Source organism: Manis javanica, chromosome 2 (assembly GCF_040802235.1).
Source record: "Manis javanica isolate MJ-LG chromosome 2, MJ_LKY, whole genome shotgun sequence".
NCBI lineage: Eukaryota > Metazoa > Chordata > Mammalia > Pholidota > Manidae > Manis > Manis javanica.
Genome location: NC_133157.1, coordinates 150,231,993 through 150,257,173, shown reverse-complemented (window position 1 = coordinate 150,257,173; position 25,181 = coordinate 150,231,993). Strand labels below are relative to the sequence as shown.

Genomic DNA, 25,181 nt, shown 5'->3' with positions numbered 1-25,181 from the left:
TTTCCTATTCCAAAGTCACAAAGCTATCCTCTTATATTTTATTCTAGAAGTTTTATAGTTTAATTTTTATGTTCAGGTCTATGAGATCCATCTCAAATCAATTTAGAATTAGTTTTATGTTTTTCTATATGTGTATCCAGTTGTTTTGGCACTATTTGTTAAAAAGACTTTGCTTTCATCATTGGATTTCTTTTGGTGCCTTTGTAATTGTAGGTCTATTTTGCTTTCTGTTATCTGTCCTTATGCCTTTACCATACACTGTTGATTACCCTAGCTATGTATTGAGTCAAAATCAGGTATGTAAATCTTCCAACTTTGTTCCTCATAAGATCTGTATATTGTAGGTCCTTTGTATACCCATATACATTTTAGAGCCAACTTGTCAATTTCTGCAGAATAAAGCATGCTAGGTTTTAGGATTAGAATTCATTGAATGTATAGACCAAGTTTGGGTGAACTGACATCTTAATGATAATTGGTTGAGTCTTTCATTCATGGAAGTCATGTATTTTCATTTGTTTAGTCTGTGATTTCTTTCTGTCTTGATTTATAGTTTTTGGTATTAAAGTCTTATACATTTTTTTGTTAAATATTGTCCTAAATATTTTATGCTTTTGGATGCTATTGTATATGTTACTATTTTTTTTAAATTTCGTTGTCCCATTATTTCATGGTAGTGTATAGACAGAACTCATACTTCTACCTTGTATCAGGTGACCTTGCAAATATTCATTTATTCTAGTAGTTTAAAAAGAGAAAAGATTCCTTGGGTTTCTATGTAAATATCATATTGCCTGTGAATAGAAAGTCTTACTTTCCAATTTGTGTACCTTTTATTATTTTTTTATGACTTACTGCACTATCTAGAACCTCTAATAAAATGTTGAATAGAAGTGATGAGACTAAACATTCTGGTTTTGTTCCTGATTTCACTGGCAGAATGTTTGGCATTTCACCAGTAAGTATAGTATTAACCCTAAGTGTGTTGCAGATGCTTTTTGTCTGATAAGAATTATGAATATTTCCTCTTTGACTTAGAGTAGTGAGGTTTGTCAGTTTTGATTAATAACTATAAAACAATGAGGTAAATAATGCTAACATCTATAAAGAAGAGTTTGGAACAGATTGTACCTTAAAATGCTGTATCTTTAAAATTCAAGATTATGATTCTTCCCAGATGATTATTTTCATCGGTATTGTCCCATATACCCCTTTACCCTGATATAGTACTTAACCAAAGTGAATTTTTATTTTATTGCTATTCAGTTTTCTCCTTCACTGGCCTGTAAGCCAAGTGTTCTCTAGCTCAGTGGCTTCTCTTGTAACTGCTGTAGCATAGGATAGGGGTTTCAAGATTATTTGTTGAGTGAATGAATATTCAGGTGTGTGGAAAAACTATAAGCCTCTTAAAGTTTACCATCCTGTGATTTTTGCTTTGTCTTTAACTCTATATTAGCTTAAAGAGCTGAAAGCATGTTTTGTTGACCTGAATTATGAGTTGACCAGAAATAATCATATTTAGGGAAACACTTTTATCCAGGATGGTATTAAAAATATTTAACCTCTGCTGTGGAAGAGGCCCCACCCAGTCAGGACAGCACCTGTAAAACATACCTGTGCTTTCTGCCTGAACATTAGCTTCTCTATAACTTGCATGAAGCTTAAAGATGTCAGCCTTGTAGCTGGGCAGATCTGTTTTTGGCGTCATATCTCTATGACTTGTAGCAGATGACATGTTTTGGAACATAACCAAGGACTAGTATTTGAAGCAGTGTTTGCTGCAGTGCAGCTTGAGTGCAGGACAGTGGGGCGCCTAGTGACTTTTATTATGGGTGACTTCAGCTTTTGGTGCAGCCAGAGCTGAGGGAGGGTTTTATGGACAGAACTTAGAGCATCATGAGTCAGTGAGAGTGGTTAGGGGACATCTCTGGACATGTCATGATCTGGGCAGTCACTCTGGTTTTGAACTGGGGTGGGATTGGGAGGAAAAGGACATACTTGGGATGTGGGGCGGACAGCCTAGTTGATGCTGACTGGGCTCTAGCTGTATGTGCCCAGCTATTCTGTCCCTCATCCAGAATCAACCTGTCTACTGCTGTGTGGTTTGGTTTGGTTTTTAAAATACTCCATGTATGTTAGATTTGCTTAACTATTTAAATGGGACAAAAATAATTTATATTTATATTTTTAGACTTTTGTGGGGATACCATGTAAATTTTCCAGTGAGGTTAGTGAGGGCTTACTGTGTCCCAGGCCTGTGCTCAGTAGGAAAGGAATAGCAGTTGTCCTATAGACTGCAGAGGAAGTATTTGTTGAATGGGTGAAGTATACATGATCAAGGACTATTGTAAAAAGAAGACTAGAATGAGAATGAGTAGAGGCTTTTCAAGACTTTCCAGACACCAACACCAACTAAAGTTTTCTGCACAGCTAACCTTTGGAGAATCATGAAAATTAGAAGAGGTGGCTAAGACACTCAAGGGACAAATGGCCCATTTTTATTAAAGGAAAAAAATGTAGATCCAAGGTCACTATAAACTAATGTCTCATGATAATCCTAGGCAAATTCTCGAATTAAAAATTATTTTTAGGTGCATAGAGAAGAAAGCTGTGAACACTAGGAGGCATTGCAGGTTTACTAAGTACAGGTTATTAGAAAATAACTGTGGATATTGATAAACTTTCTAGACTAAGTGGTCATGAATACAATCATGTAATTTTTCCTATCTTCACCAAGGTATTTAACACCATCTCTGAAAATCTCTCAGTGCCTAAGATGGCAAAACATTGGTCATATGAATCAGAGCTACTGTACTCACAGAGTGCTGATTTAATGGGTTGATGTCAGCTTCAAGGGAGACCTGCCCTGTTACTGTTTATTAAATTGTGTGTGGCATGAAGCTGTGAGGGAAAGCCAGCACTGGAAGGGAAAGTGACACTGTGCAAAAGATCAGCATGGCCGGGAAGGTGAGCTTATCAGGGGTAGCACACCTCTGCAATGTGAACTCACTGCTGAGGGTACGCTGGGAGAGGCTTGCAGTAGTGGATTTATTTTTTAACAAGGCTGAGTTTTGTTTGGGTTTGGTTGTTTTAACTGCTTGCATTCTCAGAGGGAGTTACCTGTAGGATGTGGCTACCCAAGAATTCCCTATGTAATAGGGTTGTTAGAGGCCAGAGTGAGGGAGGCGCAAGTCTCACCTAGTGTCTCACTGAGACAGGGACCATGCGTTTAGGCAGAGTAGGGTGAGGGCCTCTGGAAAAAAAGCAAAGCAAGGTAATTACAGACAGAACAATGTGACAATGTGCAAAGAAGTCCCTATTGAAACTCAGTGTTAAGCATTATGCAAAGTCAGAGTCACGCTAATTCTCTACGGTAATGATACCAGACTAGGAATATAGATATCTTCAGTGAGATCAGATAAATTTCAAGCTCAAAAGGGCAGGAGCAACTTGGCCTGGAATGTTTAAGTGTTGCGCAAATAAAGAAGGGTACCTCAGCATAACCGTGACTTCACTGTATTTCAACTACAAACAGCCCTAGCAAATAGACAATAACCCAGCCCACCTTGGAAGCAGGGCAGGTGGTACAAGTCCACACCCCTAATCCCTTTATCAGTTCCCCCAAATTCTCAACTGCCTATAAATCTCGTAAACAAGGCACCACCCCAGGCTCCCTTGTCCCCTCCTGGCGCAAGCTAAGAGTTCTGTCCTCTAACTTTATCTCTAAATGAAAGCCTCTCCCTGGCTCTCCTCCCTTGAGTGTTTGCAAAGTTCATTTTTCATCTCCGTGAACAAAAACCCTGGCATCATCTTTGGGGGCTCTTCTAGGATAACTTTGGAGGTGAGTATAGGCATCTGAGCCTGCATTTTTCTTTCACTGCCCTCACAGAAGGAAGCCGTCTAATGGCACACAAAATCAGCGCTTATCAGCCACTTAAATGGAACTAGCCCAGCTGCCAATCTCAAAGTCTCCAGCGACAGATTCTCCTGTGTTTCCCTCAGTGGATCCCCCATCTCCCGCGGGAGCCCAGAATGTCATCTGAGTGGAGGCCAGGGTTCCCTTTCAGAAGCTCTCATTGTATGTGAGGGACTGAGGAAAGCCATGGGCAACTGCAAGAATCTAGGCTGAGGCTGCATTTCAGCACCTTCTCAAAGGTCCGTGTGTCCAGAGTCAGACCCTGATAGCCCAACTGGGAATCCATGAGGAGCGTCTCTCTCTGTCTCTCTGACTTCCAGCTTGCTTTTTCAGGCCATCCTGGCCATCAGGGGTGCTCTTTACTTTCTTTACACACTCTCTGTGTGCCTCTAACTTCATCAATCTTATGGAACCTGATGCCCACCACTGCAAGGTAGGAGATCTATGCTTTGCTCTTACTCCTGACTAAATGCTATACTTTTCATCTCATAAAAATGTGTCTGGCACCCGTTAGCCACTTAATTAAAAGATGATTAGCATCATCTACCAGTCTTAAGTCTCAGGTGAAAGGTTTCCTGGTGTCTGTCGCTCCTTGATCTCCCACCTCTGGACGGGAATGTCGGGGAGTGGCTGAGCTGATTTCCTACTTTCTTATCCTAATCTGCAGACTCTGAGGGCAGACTGGACTAGTAGACAGTGGTCCTTGAATCTCGGCTCCAGCTGATTGATCCAGTGGTGCTGAGTGAACCTCCAGCTAGGCTGCTGCATATGTGAGAGTCGCAGATGACCCCTGACATCTTGTCTCAGAGGTCAGATTTCTTATAGTGGGTGACTCTTAGGATACTTCCCAGGTTGTGGCAGAAACTGGTGTTTAAGAGTATAGACACCTGCTTCCTAACTGTCCATGGCAGCCTCTGTCTGAATTTTATCTTTGGCCTTAGAAAAAGTTCCCCTGCTCTTCATTTAAAGCTGTCTTCTTAGGGCTGTGTCACTTTTTCCTGTGTAATGTAAATAAAGTCTGTAAAGTACTCAAGCTGAAACCTTGAGCCCAACATGTAAATGGCTCTATTCTATTAAACTCTTCCTTAGAGGCAGTCATCCTGGGGCTATAGTGTTTCCTTTTCTACAGCCCTCAGGGAAGCGAAAGGAGCTTGTAAATCTTACTGACCATGGCTCTGGCAGTGAGAAGTCTCACAGTCCCTGCCCTTACCAGACAGGCAGGGGACTCTCAAGGAGTGATCCCTAGTGTACTATGCTCAAGCCTGAGCAGAGAAAACTAAGATCTAGGTTAAAACTCCCAAAGGGCATAAAGTAAGAGCACACTAGTAAAGTCCCACTAAATCCAGAGCTCTGAAGCCACTCTTGCTTAGTGGGAAGGCAAAGTACAAGCTACACTGATAGAGAGTAGTTAAGTCCAGTAGGCTGGCAGAGGTGATTAACCACGGTCATCCAAGCTCCAAGGTGAGGAGACACCCTCACAGAAGAAAGGCCGACCAGGTATCACACACCTGTTTTTCTCTCTTCACATAAAAGCATTCTCTTCAAGTTTAAAGCCAGACATGCCTCTGGCATGCATTCTAAGGCACTAAGAGCAATTTGATCCCCAGACCCTGAAAAAAAAGTGCCTTATCTATTACACACAAGCCTGGCCTCGATATGAACTCTCTAGAGAAGCTTAGACCCTGAGAGAAGTATACAATATAATAAAGTTATGCAGCTAAATATATTTTTCCACAAGAAAGGAAAATAGTCAAAAGTCCGGTAGACTACTACAATATGAGACTAGTTTTCTAAAATTTTTTAGTAAAAATCTATTCTGCTTATTAAGTTCATCATCATCTTCAAAAATTGAGAAGTTTTTAAACTCCCTGAAATGAAAGAAATTTGTCTTCTGCAGTACAGCCTAGCTTTAAATAACTGGTGCTAGAATTGTATTTGCATTTCATTTGCAGCTACCTAGACACATGCACAGTCCCTATCAATTCAAAGCTTTCATCAGCCCTGTTAGTCTTGGGCCATCTAGACCTTAACCCAGTATGTAAACTGATCACCCTTAGAGTGTATTCTTAAAAACGGAGATACTTTCAATCAGATAAGCTAAAAGAAAACTAATTTTCTTCTGTAATGCCATTTAGCCTCAATACAAAGTGCAAAGCAGAGAAAAATAACCCCAAAATAAGACCCATAATTACATCATTTTGCAATTAAATATTAGTAACTAGAAAACCTTTGCATCAGTTTGTGTATATGTTCTTTTATGAATAGTATTGCTAACTGTAGTCATTATGTCTCAGTCTATATGTTTGTGTGTCTACATGTGTAAATAGAAAATATTTTTCTACCTCCTGATAGTATTAATAAAAATTAAAGACAAGCACTTGTAAAAATTGAGCATTCTAAAACTTCCAGAAACTTCTAATAGAAAATATTAAGCATTAATGCTAATTTAAGTTGAACTGAAACAGATGTGTCCTTATAGTTATCAGCTGCCTAAGTTTACCTAAAGTCATTTAAGTTGATGTTATCTGTTAAATATGTCAAGAAAAATACTTTAAAAAGAAGCTTAATTTCATCTAATGTTCAGTAAAAATTTTGTAAGTGAACTAGCATAGTTGTTAAAAACAAGTAAAGTGTAGCAAGTAAACATCTTAATAGTGTTACACTGTATTTCAGTGTGTATACCTACAAACAGCCTAAAAATCTTTGTAGTAACCTAAAACCTTAAAGTCTTGCTAAGTTAGACATATTTTATGCTTAGTAAAAAATTGTGCTATAAAGCACATAGTTCCAGAAATTATAAAATGTATTCATAAATTTGTCAATCTGAAGAATACTAGTGTAACAGTTTACAATAGCCTACTTCTCAGTGTTCACTGAAAATTGAAGTACCTAATAGTATTAAGTTCTAATTAAAACTACTTAAAGTAATGAAAGAAACATTTCTGCATACTAAAGAATGTCTTTTGATAAAAAAGTAACTTTTGTTCTAAAGTACAGATGTTTATTTAAATAAAGAAAACTGAATGTAAAAAGAAAGTTATACAGAGTTTATAGAAAAACTGATACAGTCATGCTATGTGAAATTAAAGCAAATGAGTCAATCAATATCAAGCACACAGCAAAACTAGAATTTTTTTTATTAAAAAGACAACAGTTTATTAGTCTACCATTAATGTTAAAAGATTGCAAAGGGTTTTCTAATTGTTTTATCAAAGCAGTTTCTCATGCTAAAAATCTCAATGAGTTGTCTGAGTACTTAATAAGATCTTAATATTAAAAAGACTAAAAGGTAAGTTTTGATAACAGCTACCGTGGGTAAAATTGTAACATTTCTAGAATATCTCTCTTAGCTTTAGTATATCTGCATATCAATAGGCGTTCAGAGGTGGAAAGAAGTATGGCTTTAGTGCATTTGCATTTTTCTTCAGGGGTGGAGTTCATCTCCATATTTATGGGTGATTACTTGGGCAACAGAGGGCTTATTTGTACCTGAGAAGTGAGGAGAAAGGCCGGTGTTGTGGCTACTGGAGCAGAGAAGAAAGACGGCCTGAGATGGCAGTTTGTAAGAAATAAACGGGTTTTAAACTTTATTTCTCCCTTTGACTGATTTTAGTTTTTAAAAGTATTTTTCCCGAAATTTCCTTTCCCTGGACTGACAATTGGCGTAGTCGGCAGGATTCCTGTGAACCTGAAATCTGTCATAATGTGTGCGACCTTTGAGAGGGCTGCCCCTAGAAATGATAGGGAGAAGCAGGGCTTGCGCTGAGGGACATATGTCTATACTCATATAGTCGTGGAGGCGCCACCACCACTGCTGGTCACGCTGACCCCAGTCCAGAGCTGAAGCCTAAGGCTACTGCTTCTACCATTGCTGCTGCTCTTTTTGCCGACCAGAGCCTGGCCATAACCATGGAAAGGAGCAGAAGTCCAGATCTCCTTGAAGCAACTGGCTGCTGTGTACCACGCTTTGCTGGCTACAGAGCGCATCACCCGAACAGCGCAGACCAAAGTAATAACCTCCTATCCCATCATGGGGTGAGTGCAAGACTAGACCCAAAAGCCACGGAGTGGCGTGGCACAGACACCTATCATATATCATGTGACTGGCCACTTGCCTTTAGCATCCCCAGGAAATGATAAAGCGGACACATTAGCCCAGATGCGCTGGCTAGAAAGAAAGCCTGCCTCTGATGTGGCCCAATAGCTACCTCAGTGTTTGTACGTAGGGCTTTTTGTACTTCAGTCTTTTGCACATAGGGCAAAAGACAATGTGGGCCCATCAGTAAGGCTTGCCTTTCACCTTTGAAGAAGTCAGCTGAGCCCGGAAGGAGTGCCCTGCACATTGTGCAGATCAGCAAACCACTAAGAGGGGCCTAGAGCATCTCTCTGCAGCCTATGGTCAGTTGCCAGTTACTGAAAGCGATCGAGGCACCCACTTTATTGGACATGTGTTGCAAAGATGAGTGCAACAGTTAGAAGTAAAATAGACATAGCCCTAGACATTTCAACACATAGATCAGCAATGGCTAGCTAGCTCTTCTGACACCTTAAGAGAAAAGGCCTAAAAGCTGGCCTTATTTGCTTCTACAGTCTTTGTGTCCTAGATGCGCCCCCTGGCTGCAGCTGCCCACATGATGACTAGAATAGAAGAGCTTTAAACTTAATCTACATGAAACTTTGAATCTAGCTGAATCCTCTAGCTTGAAAATTATAATTGTGTTGCTGTTGTCAAGAAAATAATGTTTAAAGAGAGGCTTGCCTTTGTCTAATGTTCAGTAAAAGTTTTGTGAGCAATCTAGCATGATTGTTAAAAATGAGTAAACAAGTATAAAAATGTATTTTGTGCTTAGTGAGAGATTGTGCTATAAAGTACATTTGCTCAATCTGCATAGGCTAAATCCTCTGGCTTGAAAATTATCAAGATTTTGTTGCTGTTGCTATTGCATGTTATTAGATTAGTCAAAAGAAAAAGATCAAAGAAATTATAAGGTGAGATTTCTGTAGGGGTGGATTGTGGGTAAAATTGTAACATTTCCAGAATATTTCCCCTAGCTTTAGTATATCTGCATATCAATAGGCATTCAGAGGTGGAAAGAAGTATGGCTTTAGTGCATTTGCATCTTTCCTCAGGGGTGGAGAAGTTCATCTCTGTATCTATGGGTGATTACCTGGGCAACAGAGGGCTTATCTGTACCTGAGAAGTGAGGAGAAAAGCAGCAGTGTTGTGGCTGCTGGAGCAGAGAAGAAAGGTGGCCTGAGACTGCAGTTTGTGAGAAATAAACGGGTTTTAAACTTTATTTCTCCCTTTGACTGATTTTAGTTTTTAAAAGTATTTTGCCCAAAATTTCCTTTCCCCAGACTGACAGCTACGTAACCTTCTATATTTGCCTTTAAAATCTTTTATTGTCATTCTAGTTAAATAGATAAGTATTGTTTCATAGTTACCTATGATTCTATTTAAGCAAGTGCCTTAAAAACTTTTTTCAAAATCAAATTCAAAAAAGTGCTTTTGCCCCTAGTTAACTCTATTATTTTCCAGAAGACCCCTAAAACATATCAGAAAAATTTTTTCTCCTCATTGGGGGAAGTATTTAGCTAATTCAGCTTATTTTCTGATAAATAATTATCAGAAAACACTGTCAAAGAAATTATACTAAACTTTATTAAATATTTTATGTTACAGAAATATCTAAATTTCCTTATGTTAACTCTTTTATAGTAAGCTCTCATCAGATCTTTAACCATTGTCATTTATAAGTCTTTTGTCATTTATAGTCAGTTTTATTACTCCTAAACCAGTAAAGAACTAAATTCCAGCAGAGCAAATATTCTAAGTTAGTAAAAGAGACTAAATTTCAGCAGAGCAAGTATTAGTTACATAAGTTTAAGTAAACTAAAGAAAATAATTTTATGACTTTTGTTTCACATGTTGCTGATAAAGTGTTTTAAACTTTTTCTTTTAGGCTGACTTACAACATTTTAATAAATGGTAGCTTTATAAGCAGAATTGAAACATGTACCTTTCTCTCTACCTAATCCTTCCAGAATTTAAAAAACTCTCAGTATTTTTGTATTTTATAGCATATTTGCATAAGTTCCATAAAAATCTGCTTTCCATATAACAAAGTCAATTAAAAACACTAGTTATATTACCAAGGCTTTGACTAGAATGTCATACCTGAGAGACACATGCATAAACTCAAATATAAACAGACAGCTTTAAAGAACTAAAGTTGACTTTGTAGAGCCAACAAAAACCCCTTAAAAGAACTAGCCTGATACCTTGCTTACAGGGTTCCCAGCAGCCTTACCAAGTGAGTAAAGAAAGTCACTTCCTGGCAGGTGCAAAAACCTTAAAATGTCTTAAAAACCTCAAGAAGAGAAAAATTCATCCAAATCTACAAGTACTAAAAGCAAAACCTAATAGCAAGTCTAGCGTAGCTTTCTAGCCTCGAAGCCTTTAAAAGTCCAATCTAAAATTCCTTTAAAAAAGTTCCAGCAAAGCACATTTAAAAGAGCCTATGTAATCAAATTGCTCTTCTTGCTGCACTTACGCAAATAATCAAGCCAAGTGTTAATTATTTTCTTAATCTAGTTACTTCTAATAAAAATCAAAGTGATTTTAGAGAAACATATTATTTCAGTAATGCAGCCTTATCTATACTAAATCCTAATACTAATCATTAGAACATAGACTAAATCCAAAATTCTAGTTTCCCAAAAATATCTGGCTATGATTCTCCAGATGTTTGTTTTCTCCCATCATTTCAGTTAGTTTTACTATTTCTAGTCCTCATATTCAGCCATGTATTCTTTAATCTCGTTGTTTGTTCCTCCAAGATAGAAATCCAACTCCAAATGTTGCTAATTAACCTAACACGATTTGTTCTGTCTTACCTAGAAGCCATAAAACTGCAAATAGAAATAAAACCCAAATAGAAATGCCTATCTTCCGAGGCCCTCTCAACTAACCAGTGATAAAGACCTAACTGCAGCATTTACTGCGCTCCCTCTCATCATGAAGCAGCCAAAGCAGTTGTCACCCCCTTTCCCTAGCAGCAGGTAGGGTCTCTATCTGTAGAGAGAATGAGACTGGGACCATGGGTTTAGGCAGAGTAGGATGAGGGCCTCTGGAAAAGAAGCAAAGCAGGTAATTACAGACAGAACAATGTAACAACGTGCAAAGAAGTCCCTATTGAAACTGTGTTAAGCATTATGCAAAGTCAGAGTCACACTAATTCTCTAAGGTAAAGATAGCAGATTAGGAATACAGACATCTTCAGTGAGATCAGTTAAATTTAAAGCTCAAAAGGCCAGGAGCAACTTGGCCTGGACTGTTTTGAGTGTTGTGCAGATAAAGAAGGGTATCTCAGCATAACCGGTGACTTCACTGTTATCTCAACTACAAACAGCCCTAGCAAACAGACAACAACCCAGCCCACCTTGGGAGCAGGGCAGGTAGTACAAGTTCACACCCCTAAGCCCTTTTTCAGTTCCCAAAAAATCCTCAACTGCCTATAAATCCCCTAGACAACATACCACCCTGGGCTCCCTTGTCCCCTCCTGTCGTGAGCTAAGAGTTCTGTCCTCTAAATTTATCTCTAAATAAAAGCCTCTCCCTGGCTCTCCTACCTTGAGTGTTTGTGAAGTTTATTCTTCAGCTCCGTGAGCAAGAACCCTGGCATCATCACCGCATCTGGAATTGCAGTTTTGGTTGTGGGGGCTGAATGGTAGGGGACAGGCAAGGAGACTGCTGAGCAGAGGATGGCTTTTGGGTGTGGCCCCTGTGTGAGGCTGTACCAATGTGAGATGGGGCAAGAACCTGGGGATGGCTGGCCTGGAAGGGAGAGTCCTCTGAGGGAACATCATGGTATCCAAGTGTTTGAATGGCTTCCAGGGGACAGAAGAGTTTGGTTTATTCTCCCCAGTGAATGGGAGGGGAAACTCAGGCCATCTGATGGAAGATGTAGGTGTGCAGAGCTTGCATAGAGGAGACATCAATTGGAGACACTTTTCCCTTTGCTTTTAGCAAGTTTGAGACCAGAGGCTGAATTGGTGTTCTTTTCATTACTGGTGGGTTTAGGACTTAATCCTTGAATTCCTTTATCTTCTTTTTTAAAAAAAGTTTAATTTTGTTATTTTTATATTTTCCCAACTTTTTGTTTTGAAACTTTAAAACTTTTATAACAGCAAAATGACTCGTACTTGGCAACTTGTATACTGTTCAACTGAATTTTCCAATTGTTCACAGTTTGCCACATTTACTCCATGTGTGTATCTTCCTTCCTCTCCCTCCCTCTCTTTTTTGGGAACTCTCACAGTAGGGTGTAGTCATCATGACAGTTCAGCTTGCTTGGTTACATCCCCATGTATCTCCTAGGACAAGGACATTCTCCTACATAAACGACAATGGAAGTTTAACATTGGCACAGTATTATCTAAATGCACTCCACATTCAGATTTCTCCAGTTGTCTCTAGAGTATTCTTAAAACTTGATGCTTTTTAGTTTTAAAGATTCTTTTTTACTGACCAGATTCCAACCCTGAATTAACCTGGGAGCTTTCACCATTTCAGATTCTTAGCCCTGGCCATCCTGAGCATCTGAATCTTTAGGATTATACTAGGCCTGGAAAACTATCTTCCCAACTTCTTAATTAAAAAAATTCAAACCTTCAAGACAGTTATAAGAAAAGTTCTCTTTTGATTGACCAGTTGTTAGTATTTTGATGCCTTTGCATTGTATTCTTCTCTCTAGGCACACACACACCATTTTACTTGTTTGTTTTGTTGCTGAATGGTTTGAGAGTAAAATCATGATATTTTACTTCTGAATTCTTAAGAATATTTTTCCTAAGAGCAATGATATGCTGCAATATTATCACAATGTAATCACCACGCTTAGAAGCTATAACACTACTACAATATTGTTACCTAATATAAAGTCTGTATGTAAATTTTCCTGATTTATTCCAGTAAAGCTCTTTAAATTGGCCCTCCAACCAGCCTTTGAATTCTTGATGTCTTTCTTATCTAAATTTTATTTTATTAAATGAGATTTTCCCCCACAGAGTTTCATAGGGTAAGCCATATTCCTTCTATGGGTAAAACTGTAACATTTCGAGAATATCTCCCCTGGCTTTAGTACATCTGCATATCAGCAGGTGCTCAAGGGTGGAGAGAAGTATGGCTTTAGTGTATTTGCATCATTCTGCAGGGGTGGAGAGAAGGTCATCTCCATATCAGTGGGTAATTACCTGGGCAACAGAGGGCTTATCTGTACCTAAGAGGTGAGGGGAAGGTCTGTTTTTACCTCTGCTGGAACAGGAAAGAGAGAAGGCCCCAGACTGCAGTTTGTAAGCAATAAACAGATTTTAAACTTTATTACTCCCTTTGACTGATTTCGGTTTTTAGAGGCATTTTGCTCTGGGATTTTCTCTCCCCGGACTTACACTTCTCTCTCAGATATGTTGCTTTTTGGGAATTTCTAAATATTTTATGAGGTGGATAGTGTGAAAAATCACAGGAGAGAGAAACTTCTTGATCCCTCCCCATTGTAACAGTCTGGTAATTTGTGTGAGTCATGAAATGGGGGAAAAATACAAATAAAAACACAAATTAGTTTTGAAAGAAGTTGAAGGGTTCAAGCATTGCCAAGGCTTTTGGGTTGCGGAAGAATTAGGTTTATTCCATCTAGTTGAATTTGAGGGGGACATGATTGGCTTAGAAATTTGTTGTGACTTATAATAGCTAAAGAAAATATTCCTTAAAATTATCAAAATTTCTCTTGCTCTTTCTTATCAGGGGCACCTGCCACTAACAGATGTTTAGTCGACACACTGGCCTTTCAGTTCATGATCTTTTTCCACTGGCATAGTGTCTAGTCAGTAATGGGCTTCTGTCCTTCTGTTGGTGATGGTGCCACAGAGCCAGTGATGGTGTCTTAAGTGCTGACAGAGATATCACATTTCAGGAGGTGAAGCATGGAAACTGCTGAACTTAAATAATATTTTCCAATTTGGTAATAGGTTTAAATATATATATATGTATATGTGTGTGTGTGTGTGTGTGTGTGTGTGTGTGTATAATACTTTAGACATTGCCAGAATTAGAAACTTTTACCCATCAAAATATGCTCTAACAGAGGAGGAGCCAAGATGGCAGTGTGAGTAGGGCAGTGAAAATCTCCTCCCAAGATCATCTATATTTTTGAAAATACAAGAAATACAACTATTCCCAAAAGAGAGACCAGAAGATACAGTACAACAGCCAGGCTACATCTACACCTGCGAGAACCCAGCACCTCACGAAGGGAGTAAGATACAAGCCACGGCCCAGTGGGACCTGAGCACGCCCCCCACTCCAGCTCTCCGGCAGGAGGAGAGAAGTCAGAGTTGGGAGGGAGTGGGAGCACAGGACTGCTAAATACCCAGTCCTAGTCATCTGCACTGGAAGTGCAGACACACAGTGCATGGTGTGCTGGATACTAGGGAAATGGAACAGTAAAACCTGTGAGCGGGTTCCCACAGCTGGCGCCCCTGGGAAAAAAGAAAAGTGAGTGCTTTTTGAAAGTCTTAAAGGAACAGGAACCTCACAGCTGGACCGAAGCACCCCGGCACACTCAGCCCAGCAGCCTGGGAATCCTGGGGAATCCTGGATTTACTGCAGAATTTTATCAGACATATAGAAGACATAATACCCATTCTCCTTAAAGTTTTCCAAAAAATAGAAGAGGAGGGAATACTCCCAAACTCATTGTATGAAGGCAGCATCACCCTAATACCAAAACCAGGCAAAGACCCCACCAAAAAAAGAAAATTACAGACTAATATACCTGATGAACATAGATGCAAAAATACTCAACAAAATAATAGCAAACTGAATTCAAAAATACATCAAGAGGATCATACACCATGACCAAGTGAGATTCATCTCAGGGATACAAGGATGGTACAACATTTGAAAATCCAACATCATCCACCACATAAACAAAAAGAAGGACAAAAATCACATTATCATTTCCATAGATGCTGAAAAAGCATTCAACAAAATTCAACATCCATTCATGATAAAAACTCTCAACAAAATAGGTATAGAGGGCAAGTACCTCAGCATAATAAAGGCCATATATGATAAACCCACAGCCAACATCACACTGAACAGTGAGAAGCAGAAAGCTTTTACTCTAAGATCGGAAACAAGACAGGGATGCCCACTTACCCCACTGTTATTCAACGTAGTACTGGAGGTCCTGGCCACAGCAATTAGACAAAACAAAGAAATACAAGGAATCCAGATTGGTAAAAAAGAAGTCAAACTGTCACTATTTGCAAATGACATGATATTGTACATAAAAAAACCTAAAGACTCCACTCCAAAACTACTAGAACTAATATATGAATTCAGCAAAGTTGCAGGATATAAAATTAATACACAGAAACCTGTAGCTTTCCTGTACACTAACAATGGACTAATATAGAAATCAGGAAAATAATTCCATTCACAATGGCATCAAAAAGAATAAAATACCTAGGAATAAACCTAACCAAGGAAGTGAAAGACCTATACCCTGAAAACTACAAGACACTCTTAAGAGAAATTAAAGAGGACACTAACAAATGGAAACTCATCCCATGCTCTTGGCTAGGAAGAATTAATATTGTCAAAATGGCCATCCTGCCCAAAGCAATCTACAGATTTCAATGCAATCCCTATCAAATTACCGACAGCATTCTTCAACGAACAAACAAATAGTTCAAAAATTCATAAGGAACCACCAAAGACCCCGAATAGCCAAAGCAATCCTGAGAAGGAAGAATAAAGTGGGGTGGATCTTGCTCCCCAATTCAAGCTCTACTACAAAGCCACAGTAATCAAGACAGTTTGGTACTGGCACAAGAACAGAGCCACAGACCAGTGGAACAGACTAGAGACTCCAGACATTAACCCAAACTATGATCAATTAATATATGATAAAGGAGCCAGGACAGACAATGGGGAAATGACAGCCTCTTCAACAGTTGGTGTTGGCAAAACTGGACAGCTACATGTAAGAGAATGAAACTTGATCATTGTCTAACCCCATACACAAAAGTAAATTTGAAATGGATCAAAGACCTGAATGTAAGTCATGAAACCATAAAACTCTTAGAAGAAAACATAGGCAAAAATCTCTTGGACATAAACCTGAGTGACTTCTTCATGAACATATGTCCCCGGCAGGGGAAACAGAAGCAAAAATGAACAAGTGAGACTATATCAAGCTGAAAAGCTTCTGTACAGCAAAGGACACCATCAATAGAACAATAAGGTATCCTACAGTATGGGAGAATATATTCATAAATGACAGATCTGATAAAGGGTTGACATCCAAAATATATAAAGAGCTCACGCACCTCAGCAAACAAAAAGCAAATGATCCAATTAAAAAATGGGCAGAGGAGCTGAACAGACAGTTCTCCAAAGAAGAAATTCAGATGGCCAACAGACACATGAAAAGATGCTCCGCATCGCTAGTTATCAGAGAAATGCAACATAAAACCACAATGAGATATCACCTCACACCAGTTTGGTTGGCCAACATCCAAAAGACAAACAACAACAAATGTTGGCGAGGATGTGGAGAAAGGGGAACCCTCCTACACTGTTGGTGGGAATGTAAACTAGTTCAACCATTGTGGAAAGCAATATGGAGGTTCCTCAAAAAGCTCAAAATAGAAATATCATTTGACCCAGGAATTCCACTTCTAGGAATTTACCCTAAAAATGTAGCAGCCCAGTTTGAAAAAGACAGATGCACCCCTATGTTTATCACAGCACTATTTACAATAGCCAAGAAATGGAAGCAACCTAAGTGTCCATCAATAGATGAATGGATAAAGAAGAGGTGGTACGTATACACAATGGAATATTATTCAGCCATAAGAAGAAAACCAATCCTACCATTTGCAACAACATGGATGGAGCTAGAGGGTATTATGCTCAGTGAAATAAGCCAGGCGGAGAAAGGCAAGTACCAAATGATTTCACTCATCTGTAGAGTATAAGAACAATGAAAAAACTGAAGGAACAGTACAGCAGCAGAATCTCAGAACCCAAGAATGGACTAACAGTTACCAAAGGGAAAGGGACTAGGGAGGATGGGTGGGAAGGGAGGGATAAGGGGCGGAGGGGAAGAAAGGGGGCATTACGATTAGTGTGTATAGTGTGGGGGGAGGCATGGGGAGGGCTGTGCAACACAGAGAAGACAAGTAGTGACTCTACAGCATCTTACTACGTTGATGGTTGATGGACAGTGACTGTAATGGGGTTTGTGGTGGGAACTTGGTGATGAGGGGAGCCTAGTAAACATAATGTTCCTCATGTAATTGTAGATTAATGATACCAAATATATATATATATATATATGCTCTAAGGAAATGAAAAGGAAAGTCGTAGCCCTGGAGAAAATCTTGCAACACATGTATCCATTAAAGGACAGGTGTTCAGGAAATACAAAAAAATCCTTATCAGTTTTAATAGGCAAATGTGCAAAATATTTGAATAGAAGGTTCACAGCAGAAGATACATAAATGAGTCTATCAGCCCATGAAAAAATTGCTCAAACGTTTGTCCTGAAGGGAGTACAGTTAAACCACAGTGAGATAAAACTGCATACTTGCTGAAATGGCTAAAATTAAAAAGACTGACAGCAGCAAATTTTGGTGAGGTCATGGAATAACAGAACCATCATCTGTTCTTGGTGGGTATATAAAATGGTAGAACTACTTTAGGAAAAAGTCTGACAGTTTCTTATAATAATGATTCTGTGCCCTGTGACTCAGGAATTGCCCTAGGAGGGTATCTCTTAGGTATTTACCCAATAGAAATGCAAGCATATGTTTCTAATGTGCAAGCAGTGGTCTTGCATAAGATATTCTAGCAGCTTTATTTGTATTAGTCCAAAACAGGAAACAGTCCAGGTTTTACCAGTAGGAAAATGGCTGTACTCTCTGATATACTCTGGTTTTGTATAATGGAATACTCCCCAGCACCAGAAGAGAATGAAGTACTATGCACATAACATACTTGGCTTTCAGGAACATAAAGCTGAAGAAGAGCAGCCTTACACAAACAAGCACGTAGTGTGTGATGCTATTTTTATGAAATTGCAAGAACAAGCAAAACTAACCTACAGTGGGAAAAAAAAAAGGACAGTGGGGCTGCCACTGGGTTGGGAGTTGGGGGTTGGGGTGAAATGTGACTGGGAAGGGCCAAGAGAAGACTGGGGAGTGGTGGTAATGTTCTGTGTCTTGGTAGGATTTGAGTTGCATGGTGTATATATTTTTGAAAACTCAGGTAATATACACTTAAAAGGAGAGCATTTTTCACTTGATGTAAATTTTATGTAAAAATAAATATTGAACTGTGCTTGATAATATAAAAGCTGAAGTACTTAGGGGAAATGAACTAATATCTACAATTTTTTTTGAAATGCATTATGCATATTGAAGGGATCAATGGATGGATATAGAGGGATGACATAACATGACATAAACACTAGAATACAATGTTAATGGTAGAATCTCAGGGATAGGTGTACAGGTATTCTCTGTGAAATTCTTCCAGTTTCTTTGTGTGTTTGAAAATTTTCATAAGAAAAAGAAAATATTGGGGAAATACTTATATGTTGTTTGAGTCATATGAAATAGCCATTTTTGTGAGCCAAGATGGTCAAATACTGGCAGTTTTTCATGGGTCAGCCTAGCATATGCAACCACATTTTGTAGCTCTTTTATTTTGCTGTTTTTATTTGACAGGGGTATAGATAAGGAGCCTCACTTTTCTCCAGTCATTGTGTGTAGCTGGACTAGATTAATCTCTGGGTAGCAGAGGCTCTTGCCCATCTCTGGACAGATTCCTTAACATTGCAGTCACTCTCCCTAAAAGTCTGCAGGTTTAAGTCTGATCTCATTTTCAGGGCAGAGTGTCTTGTCTCCTATCAGCAGCAAGACAGGAGGCCTGAACTGACGTGTGGAGGTTACTCCCTTGCATGGTCTGTGTAGGGCAGTGCCATCCTTGCCTCTTTTAGGTTCTAACTTGTCAGCAGTGCTGGGACAGGGAGAGGAAGAGAAGGAAAGGCCCCTGTCACCTCACAGGTCTCCTCTGCTGGTTGAAAAGTTCAGCAGACCATGGTTGCCAGCAAATGACAGGTGCCCAAACGCTGCTTCTGTTTGTTGGAAGGCCTGGTGAAGACCTTCCCCTTGACATACAACTACTATAATCCTTCTGGGTGTCCACTCCTTGAAGAATACCCACTCTCTCTTTCCTGGGAGTCCCTGACCTGGTAGTCAGCCCTTTTTGAGTGAGATCCTGGCAGGATACACAAGCCCTGATACTCCTTGGCTGCCCAGTTGGTCGGGGGGCAGCTGACATCTTGCCAGGAGTGCAGCTGCTTGATAGCTGTCACCCTTTCTCTGCAGCCATCTCTCCCAGTTCTCTCTGCTCCTGCTTAGCATGGCATGGGCTGGGCATCTAGTCCTTTGCCTGAACATCTCCTTGGGAATAAGAAGTCTCCCCTTTCTATAGTCACCCCTAATCTCTGTAAGGATTCTCTTGCAGTGCCTCTCTCTTGCTGGGCCTTGGGTAGGGCATTTTTGGAATTTATAAATGAATATTCTTACCTTGCTAATTTTTTTGAAAATTCAGGTTTATTATTCTACTGAAGTATGGTTATTTAGCTTTTGGCAAAGTAGAATTTCTACTGAAGATAAGTATGTAAGAAAAGTTGCCATTCATTTAATTTGGGGAAGGATACAGTTAGTGAATCATCAGTTTATTTAATTTGTTGAGATTTTTGCAAGGAGTTAGGCAAATCATACAGTCTGTGGGGACTGTCCCCACAAGATGGCCCTCACATCAGACACAAGTTTGGGGGTTCCCCACAACCACTCGTAGGTTGGACAATTCATTAGAATGGCTTGCAGGCCTCAGGCAAGTGCTGTAGTTACCACTGCAGTTTTGTTACCGGGATGATATACAGATTACAACTAGCAAAGGAAGAGACACATAGAGCAAAGTGGGAAGATTGCAAACACAAAGCTCTGTTGTTCTCAGGGACATGTTACTTGGCTTCAGTGTGTGACAGTACATGTGTAGTCTTGCCAAACGGGAGCTCATCCGAGTCTTTAGTGTGCAGTTTTTATTGGTGCTCAATCACATACTGCAAGCGTGGCTGACCTTTAGTCTTCAGTTCCTCCAGGGATTGGAACTGATACAGCCTGTCCCAAGCCTCATCATAAATCACATTGTTAGCCTGTCCAGTGGCCAGAGCCTCCAAGTAAACAGTCACTCCTATCAGATAGGACATTCAGGGACCTAGAGGCCACCTCCAAGTAGGTAAGGGCAAGGCTGGACCTCTCTTTGAGAAAAGGTTTTTTTGTTTGTTTTAAAGAAATATGCTTTTGGTGTATCTCATGATATCCTGCAATCTTTATGATAGACCCAAACAAGCAGAGCTTTCTTAGCAGGGTTACAGAATCTGCTAGGATGCTTATATGCCAGGAGAGCTACAGAGATGTTTTAGTAAGAATGAAGATGTAATTAGGATGGCGAATTAGGTTGGCCTTATGGCAGGATCCATGGGAAGGATGTAAGAATGAGTGTTGGATATAGAATGGAGGGAAACACAGTCACTGGAGGTGACGAAGTACAGGACGAAGAACCTGCTTATGTTGACCACGCAGGTAGACTTTGAAATCCTATGGTGATGGCAGGAAGGCTTCACTGAGGGGACAGGGCACTGGAGGTGGCTGATGACAGTGGTGAGGATGGTAGTATGATTGGAGAGCATGAACCTCAGAGGACCAGGGTTTTGTTGTTACTGCTCTGTGTTTTAGGTAGTGAGGAAGAAGTCACAGTCTGAATGTTGGTAAGAGCAGGTGCCCCTTTCCCTGCTCCAGGCCCTGGGAACGAGGGATGGCTCGCACAGTAGTGTGCTGCGGTAGTGCAGTGGCTCTGTGTGTGTGTCCCCAGCAGCAGCAGTCTCCTGGAGCTCATTAGAAATGCAAGTTCGTGGGCCCCACTCCAGATCTACGGAATCAGAAACTCTGGGATTGGGCTCAGCAAACTGTGTTTTGACAAGCCCTCCATGGGACTAGGGTGCTCCAAAGTTTGTAAATGATAGCTGATGGGCGAGGGGAAGGAGTGTTGACCCTGTCAGGTCTGATGGGTTTCTACCTGGTAGGTTTCGGAGGGAAGTAGAGCCCTGGACTCAGTGGAAATAGGTCGTGGCTCTTGTCTCCAGTGGCATCAGGCTGATGATAATGGTCTCCGAGGACCTGTGAAAAGTTTGGTCTCTTTTGGATGTAGGAGTTTGCTAGTATTCCCAGCATCTGTTACAAGGAATAGTTATTCAGTTGTCTTTGCTAGGGTTTTAAAAAACACTATTTGCTATATACAAATTAAATTTACTTTTAAACTTTTTGTAAAATTGAGTTGTTGTAAGAGATAGTTGGAATTCATAATGTCTTTTTCTTTAAGAAATGTGTGATATTAAGTGTTACATCAGAGAGCTTTATCGTAATCACCCTATCTAGATCTAGGATGACAGGTAGACCATCACTGTGAAACTAAAGAGGGGTGGTGTTTTATTGAGAAAACTGTAAAACTTGCCAAAGACGAAGGAGAAGGTTAACTATAGGATGTGAGGATGTGTGGTAAAGCTTTTTCAAGGAGGAATAATTGGAGCTGTGTTGAAGAAGCCTCAGGGGTCAGGTATTCTCAGCTCTAACAGCTGTGAGTGTTGTCTCAGTTCAGCACTTGGCCACAGACCTGTGATTTGGAACACAGCTGGCCTTGCACAAGCCCACATGGGAGAAAAGAAGCCCAGTGGCTCTGCAGTCATGGTGGCAGGCTAGGGGGAGGTGAGGAGACATGTTTCTGCACTAGTCCTGATGGATTCAGTGGAAGTGCATTGCATGGATGATGTCAACAATTTGCATGCCTAGAGTGCCGGGGCACGTTCTGTAGGCCAGGAAATTAGGCCCAGAAGTTTAATGACTTCCTCCAAATCAAAGTTAATGAAGAAGTGAGGAATTGAATCTGGGTCTCTTAAGTCTGGAATGGATTACCCACCATATGAGTGTAGTGGCTTGGTTCCCACTGATCCCAAGAAGACCTCATGTCACCCTCACGGTTTGTCTAAAGACAAGAAAGGAAAACTTCCAAAATATTTGTCTGATAAATTTGTATGTTGACCCCTGTCAGCAAATGATTCATTATCATTTAACATTTTCATAAGCACTAACTTCAGTGGGATAGATCCTTGAGGAAGATGAAGGGGGAAATGGCTCTTCCTTGCTTAGAGGACACCTGAGACACCCACCAGTTGTGCCGAGTCAGTCCTGATGCCTTGTGCCCTCTGTCCCAGTTCTGGGCTGCCCACACTATTGGTGCTATAGGTGGCTGACTTCTCTCTGGAATATTTGAATGTTTAATTTGTATGTGAAGCATTCAATTTGACTGAAAAGAATTAAAGACTCAGGAGCAACTCTGAAAGATTTGCTGCCTTGGTCTAGATGCTGTTTGTGCTAAATTAATTTGGTTAATCAGACTCCAATGAATTCTATGAACCACTAATCTTAAATGAGTGAATGAGTGGTACTAAAATTGGGCTGGTTTTATTTCCCAGAAGATGGGGGTGGAGGGAAGTAGGAAAAATTAGAATGCAGTTGTATGATCCCTTTTTAGTTCCCTCTGAGATAGCATTTCCTAAACCTCTACTCCTACTGCTAAGGAGTTCCTTCTTCCCCTGTTCCCCCCCTTCCAACAACCTTCCTTCATTTTTGTGCCTCCTGCCAGTCGCCTCCTCTGGGCCTTCCCTCTCAGCTCTCTCTCCCTCTGTCTCTAGTGAACCATTTTTGAAACTGTTGCTTTACTTTCGCTGTTGGAGAAACTAGTCTTGGGATGGCCATGCCTGTGCATATAGAACCTTAATCAATTTCTCACCCTTTAGTGTTCTCTTTCATTCAAACAAACTTAAGTACTGGTCTTCTCATATAGGTGTTTGATTAGATTCTCAAGGGCCAAATCAAGCTGTTTTTGGGCATGGGGCCACGTTTTGTAGTAAGACTTGTTTCAGTTCTGAGTGATGGGGTACTTAAGCTAAAACCATTAAAGACTGATTCCAAGAAAACAAACTGGCAGCACAGTTTGTTCCATTTTATTTTTTTCCAATATGCTTGACTTTTTTAGGGTTTGGAGTTGGGAGATAGGACAAACTGAGAAAGGAATCCTGTAAGTGGGAGAAAGGCTGTCGGGTTGTTAGGAGTACATTTCAGCCTGAGTGATTAGCAGTATTTGGCCATGAGGAAGAGGCCTCTAAAAATAACTGGTGATCAGAGTTTGCAGTCAGGTCTAATTTCATCTCTAGAGGCCTTGCCTGCAGAGTGGTTGGCCAATCTGAAGCTCTCTTGGGGAAGGGCATGTGGCATGCCTAATAACTGCTGATAGGGCTTTGATTTTTTCCTTCAATATATATTATTCATGGATTGAAGAAATCAAGATGGCTGAAGGTAAGGAGTATATTTTTATTGTTTGGGTTAAAAGTGGTTCGGGATCTAGATGACAGCTCTTAGCTTTATTTTCTGTTTTGAACTGTTAAAATATTTTTGCCTAAGTGTTTTGATTATATTTTCTACATTTTCTATATTGAACTCCTGGAGACCTCAACTTCTCACTGTAGTTTAATTTTCAACGAAATAATGTGTCTGATCTGAATATGTTTTGGTGTCTTTTAGTAAATTGTACTGTTAGAGTGCATTTTACAAACTTCTGAAAAATGTACAAGCAGTCTTCCAGAGATTTACAAGTAAATTACAGTGAATTTAAAGAATTGTGTGTATTCAGATCTCATATAAAATTTTAGGAAATTTTAGGGGTTTATCAGCCCCATCTTGTCTTAGTGAGCACACTTAGCCCAGGCAAAGCCTTACCATTTGTGGAAACTGACCTAATTTTTGTGAAGCAGGCAATAAATGGAAAGAGCTGACACTAGGATTTTATTTTGTTTTTTAAATTGAATCGTTAACCTTCAACTATTCTTTAATGAAGTGTTGAATTTACATTTTTGTATGTTTGCTTTTGCTTTACTTGTAGGTTAAGATTGTCTTTCCATTTAATTGAAAGCAAGCTATATTGGCTCATTATGGGTTTTTTTTTTCTTTAACTTTTTATTTGTGTCTGTTTATTTGTGACATCAGATACCCCTACTAGTGTTTAGAACCAGCACAGTTCTGCTGAGGCAAAGATGGTCACAAACAAAATGCTACTGTGACCTTAGCTTTCTGTAGCCTTCCCACCATGCTCATTATGTTGAAAATTTACCTAAGGAAAAAAAAATTGACATACTAAGACTGCTTCCAACTCAGCTGCCTAAGTGGCCTCTGAAAGAATCCTATTATTAGTATAGAGAATATAAATATCTCTACTTGGGACACTTTTGAATAAATCGTTAGAAGGAGTCACTTGATTATTCTGATAAAATGCCTCATATATCCATGAAGAAGAAAATGAGATATATATCTGACTTTTAGGAGACATTTCTGTTCTCTGTGGATTACATAATCTGCATAGTGAGGTAAAAATGAGCTATTACTTCTGACCCACTTTTGACTCCCAGTTCTTGGCTCCCAAACGGTGACACTTTTGTAACATAGAAAAATAATCAGTTTGATGAGTTGCTCAATGGTTTTTATGGTTTCTTAAAATTTTTAATGTGTAGAATTTATGTATAAATATAAAATCACCAACACTTAATGCTAACCAACACTTGTAAACGGCTGATTTGTAATTCAGTTGGTCATAGTCCAGTTAAGTAACTGAGGCTGTTCCAGTGCTGGGGGAACGTCTTCTTTTTCCCCTTTCCTCAGCCCAATAAAATTGCCCATTGTCCCTAGATCAGTCTTCGTTTTGGAGAGAAATGCAGTCTGTTGTTTACCATGGTAGTTTTCTGTGTGTGCAAGGATGAGAACATTTCCTGGTTGGGAGGCCATTATTTTTGACGGGTCATCTGGAAAAAAAATGAATCAAAGGAGTTCTGCCGTATCCTTAACCCCCATTCAAAAACCTTTTTGACTAATCCCTGGGATTACAGGTCTAATATGGAGCCAGAAACTGAAATGAAGATTCTTAGATTTTTTTCTGATCTGAGGAAGTAAGAGACAAATATTAGATATTTTCCAGAATACATTTGGAACAAAGAACTGGTTTTTAGTACTTCAGGGAGTT

The 25,181-nt window shown here is 39.7% G+C and overlaps 1 protein-coding gene across 16 annotated transcripts in view; it reads left to right on the top strand.

Annotated features, from left to right (window-relative positions):
• The window catches only part of ASPH (aspartate beta-hydroxylase), a 223,489-nt gene that overhangs the window by 15,689 nt on the left and 182,619 nt on the right, over nucleotides 1-25,181 (top strand). Inside the window, exon 1 of one of the 16 annotated variants that reach the window (XM_073229580.1) lies at nucleotides 23,091-23,467. The exons of 12 other annotated variants lie outside the window; for them this stretch is intronic. In XM_073229580.1, the coding sequence (XP_073085681.1) occupies nucleotides 23,458-23,467 (10 nt within the window). In that variant the 5' untranslated portion in view covers nucleotides 23,091-23,457. Of the gene's footprint in view, nucleotides 1-23,090; nucleotides 23,468-25,181 lie in introns of those variants that run through there. 3 more of the 16 variants (XM_073229582.1, XM_017657775.3, XM_073229584.1) reach the window with 3 other exon arrangements.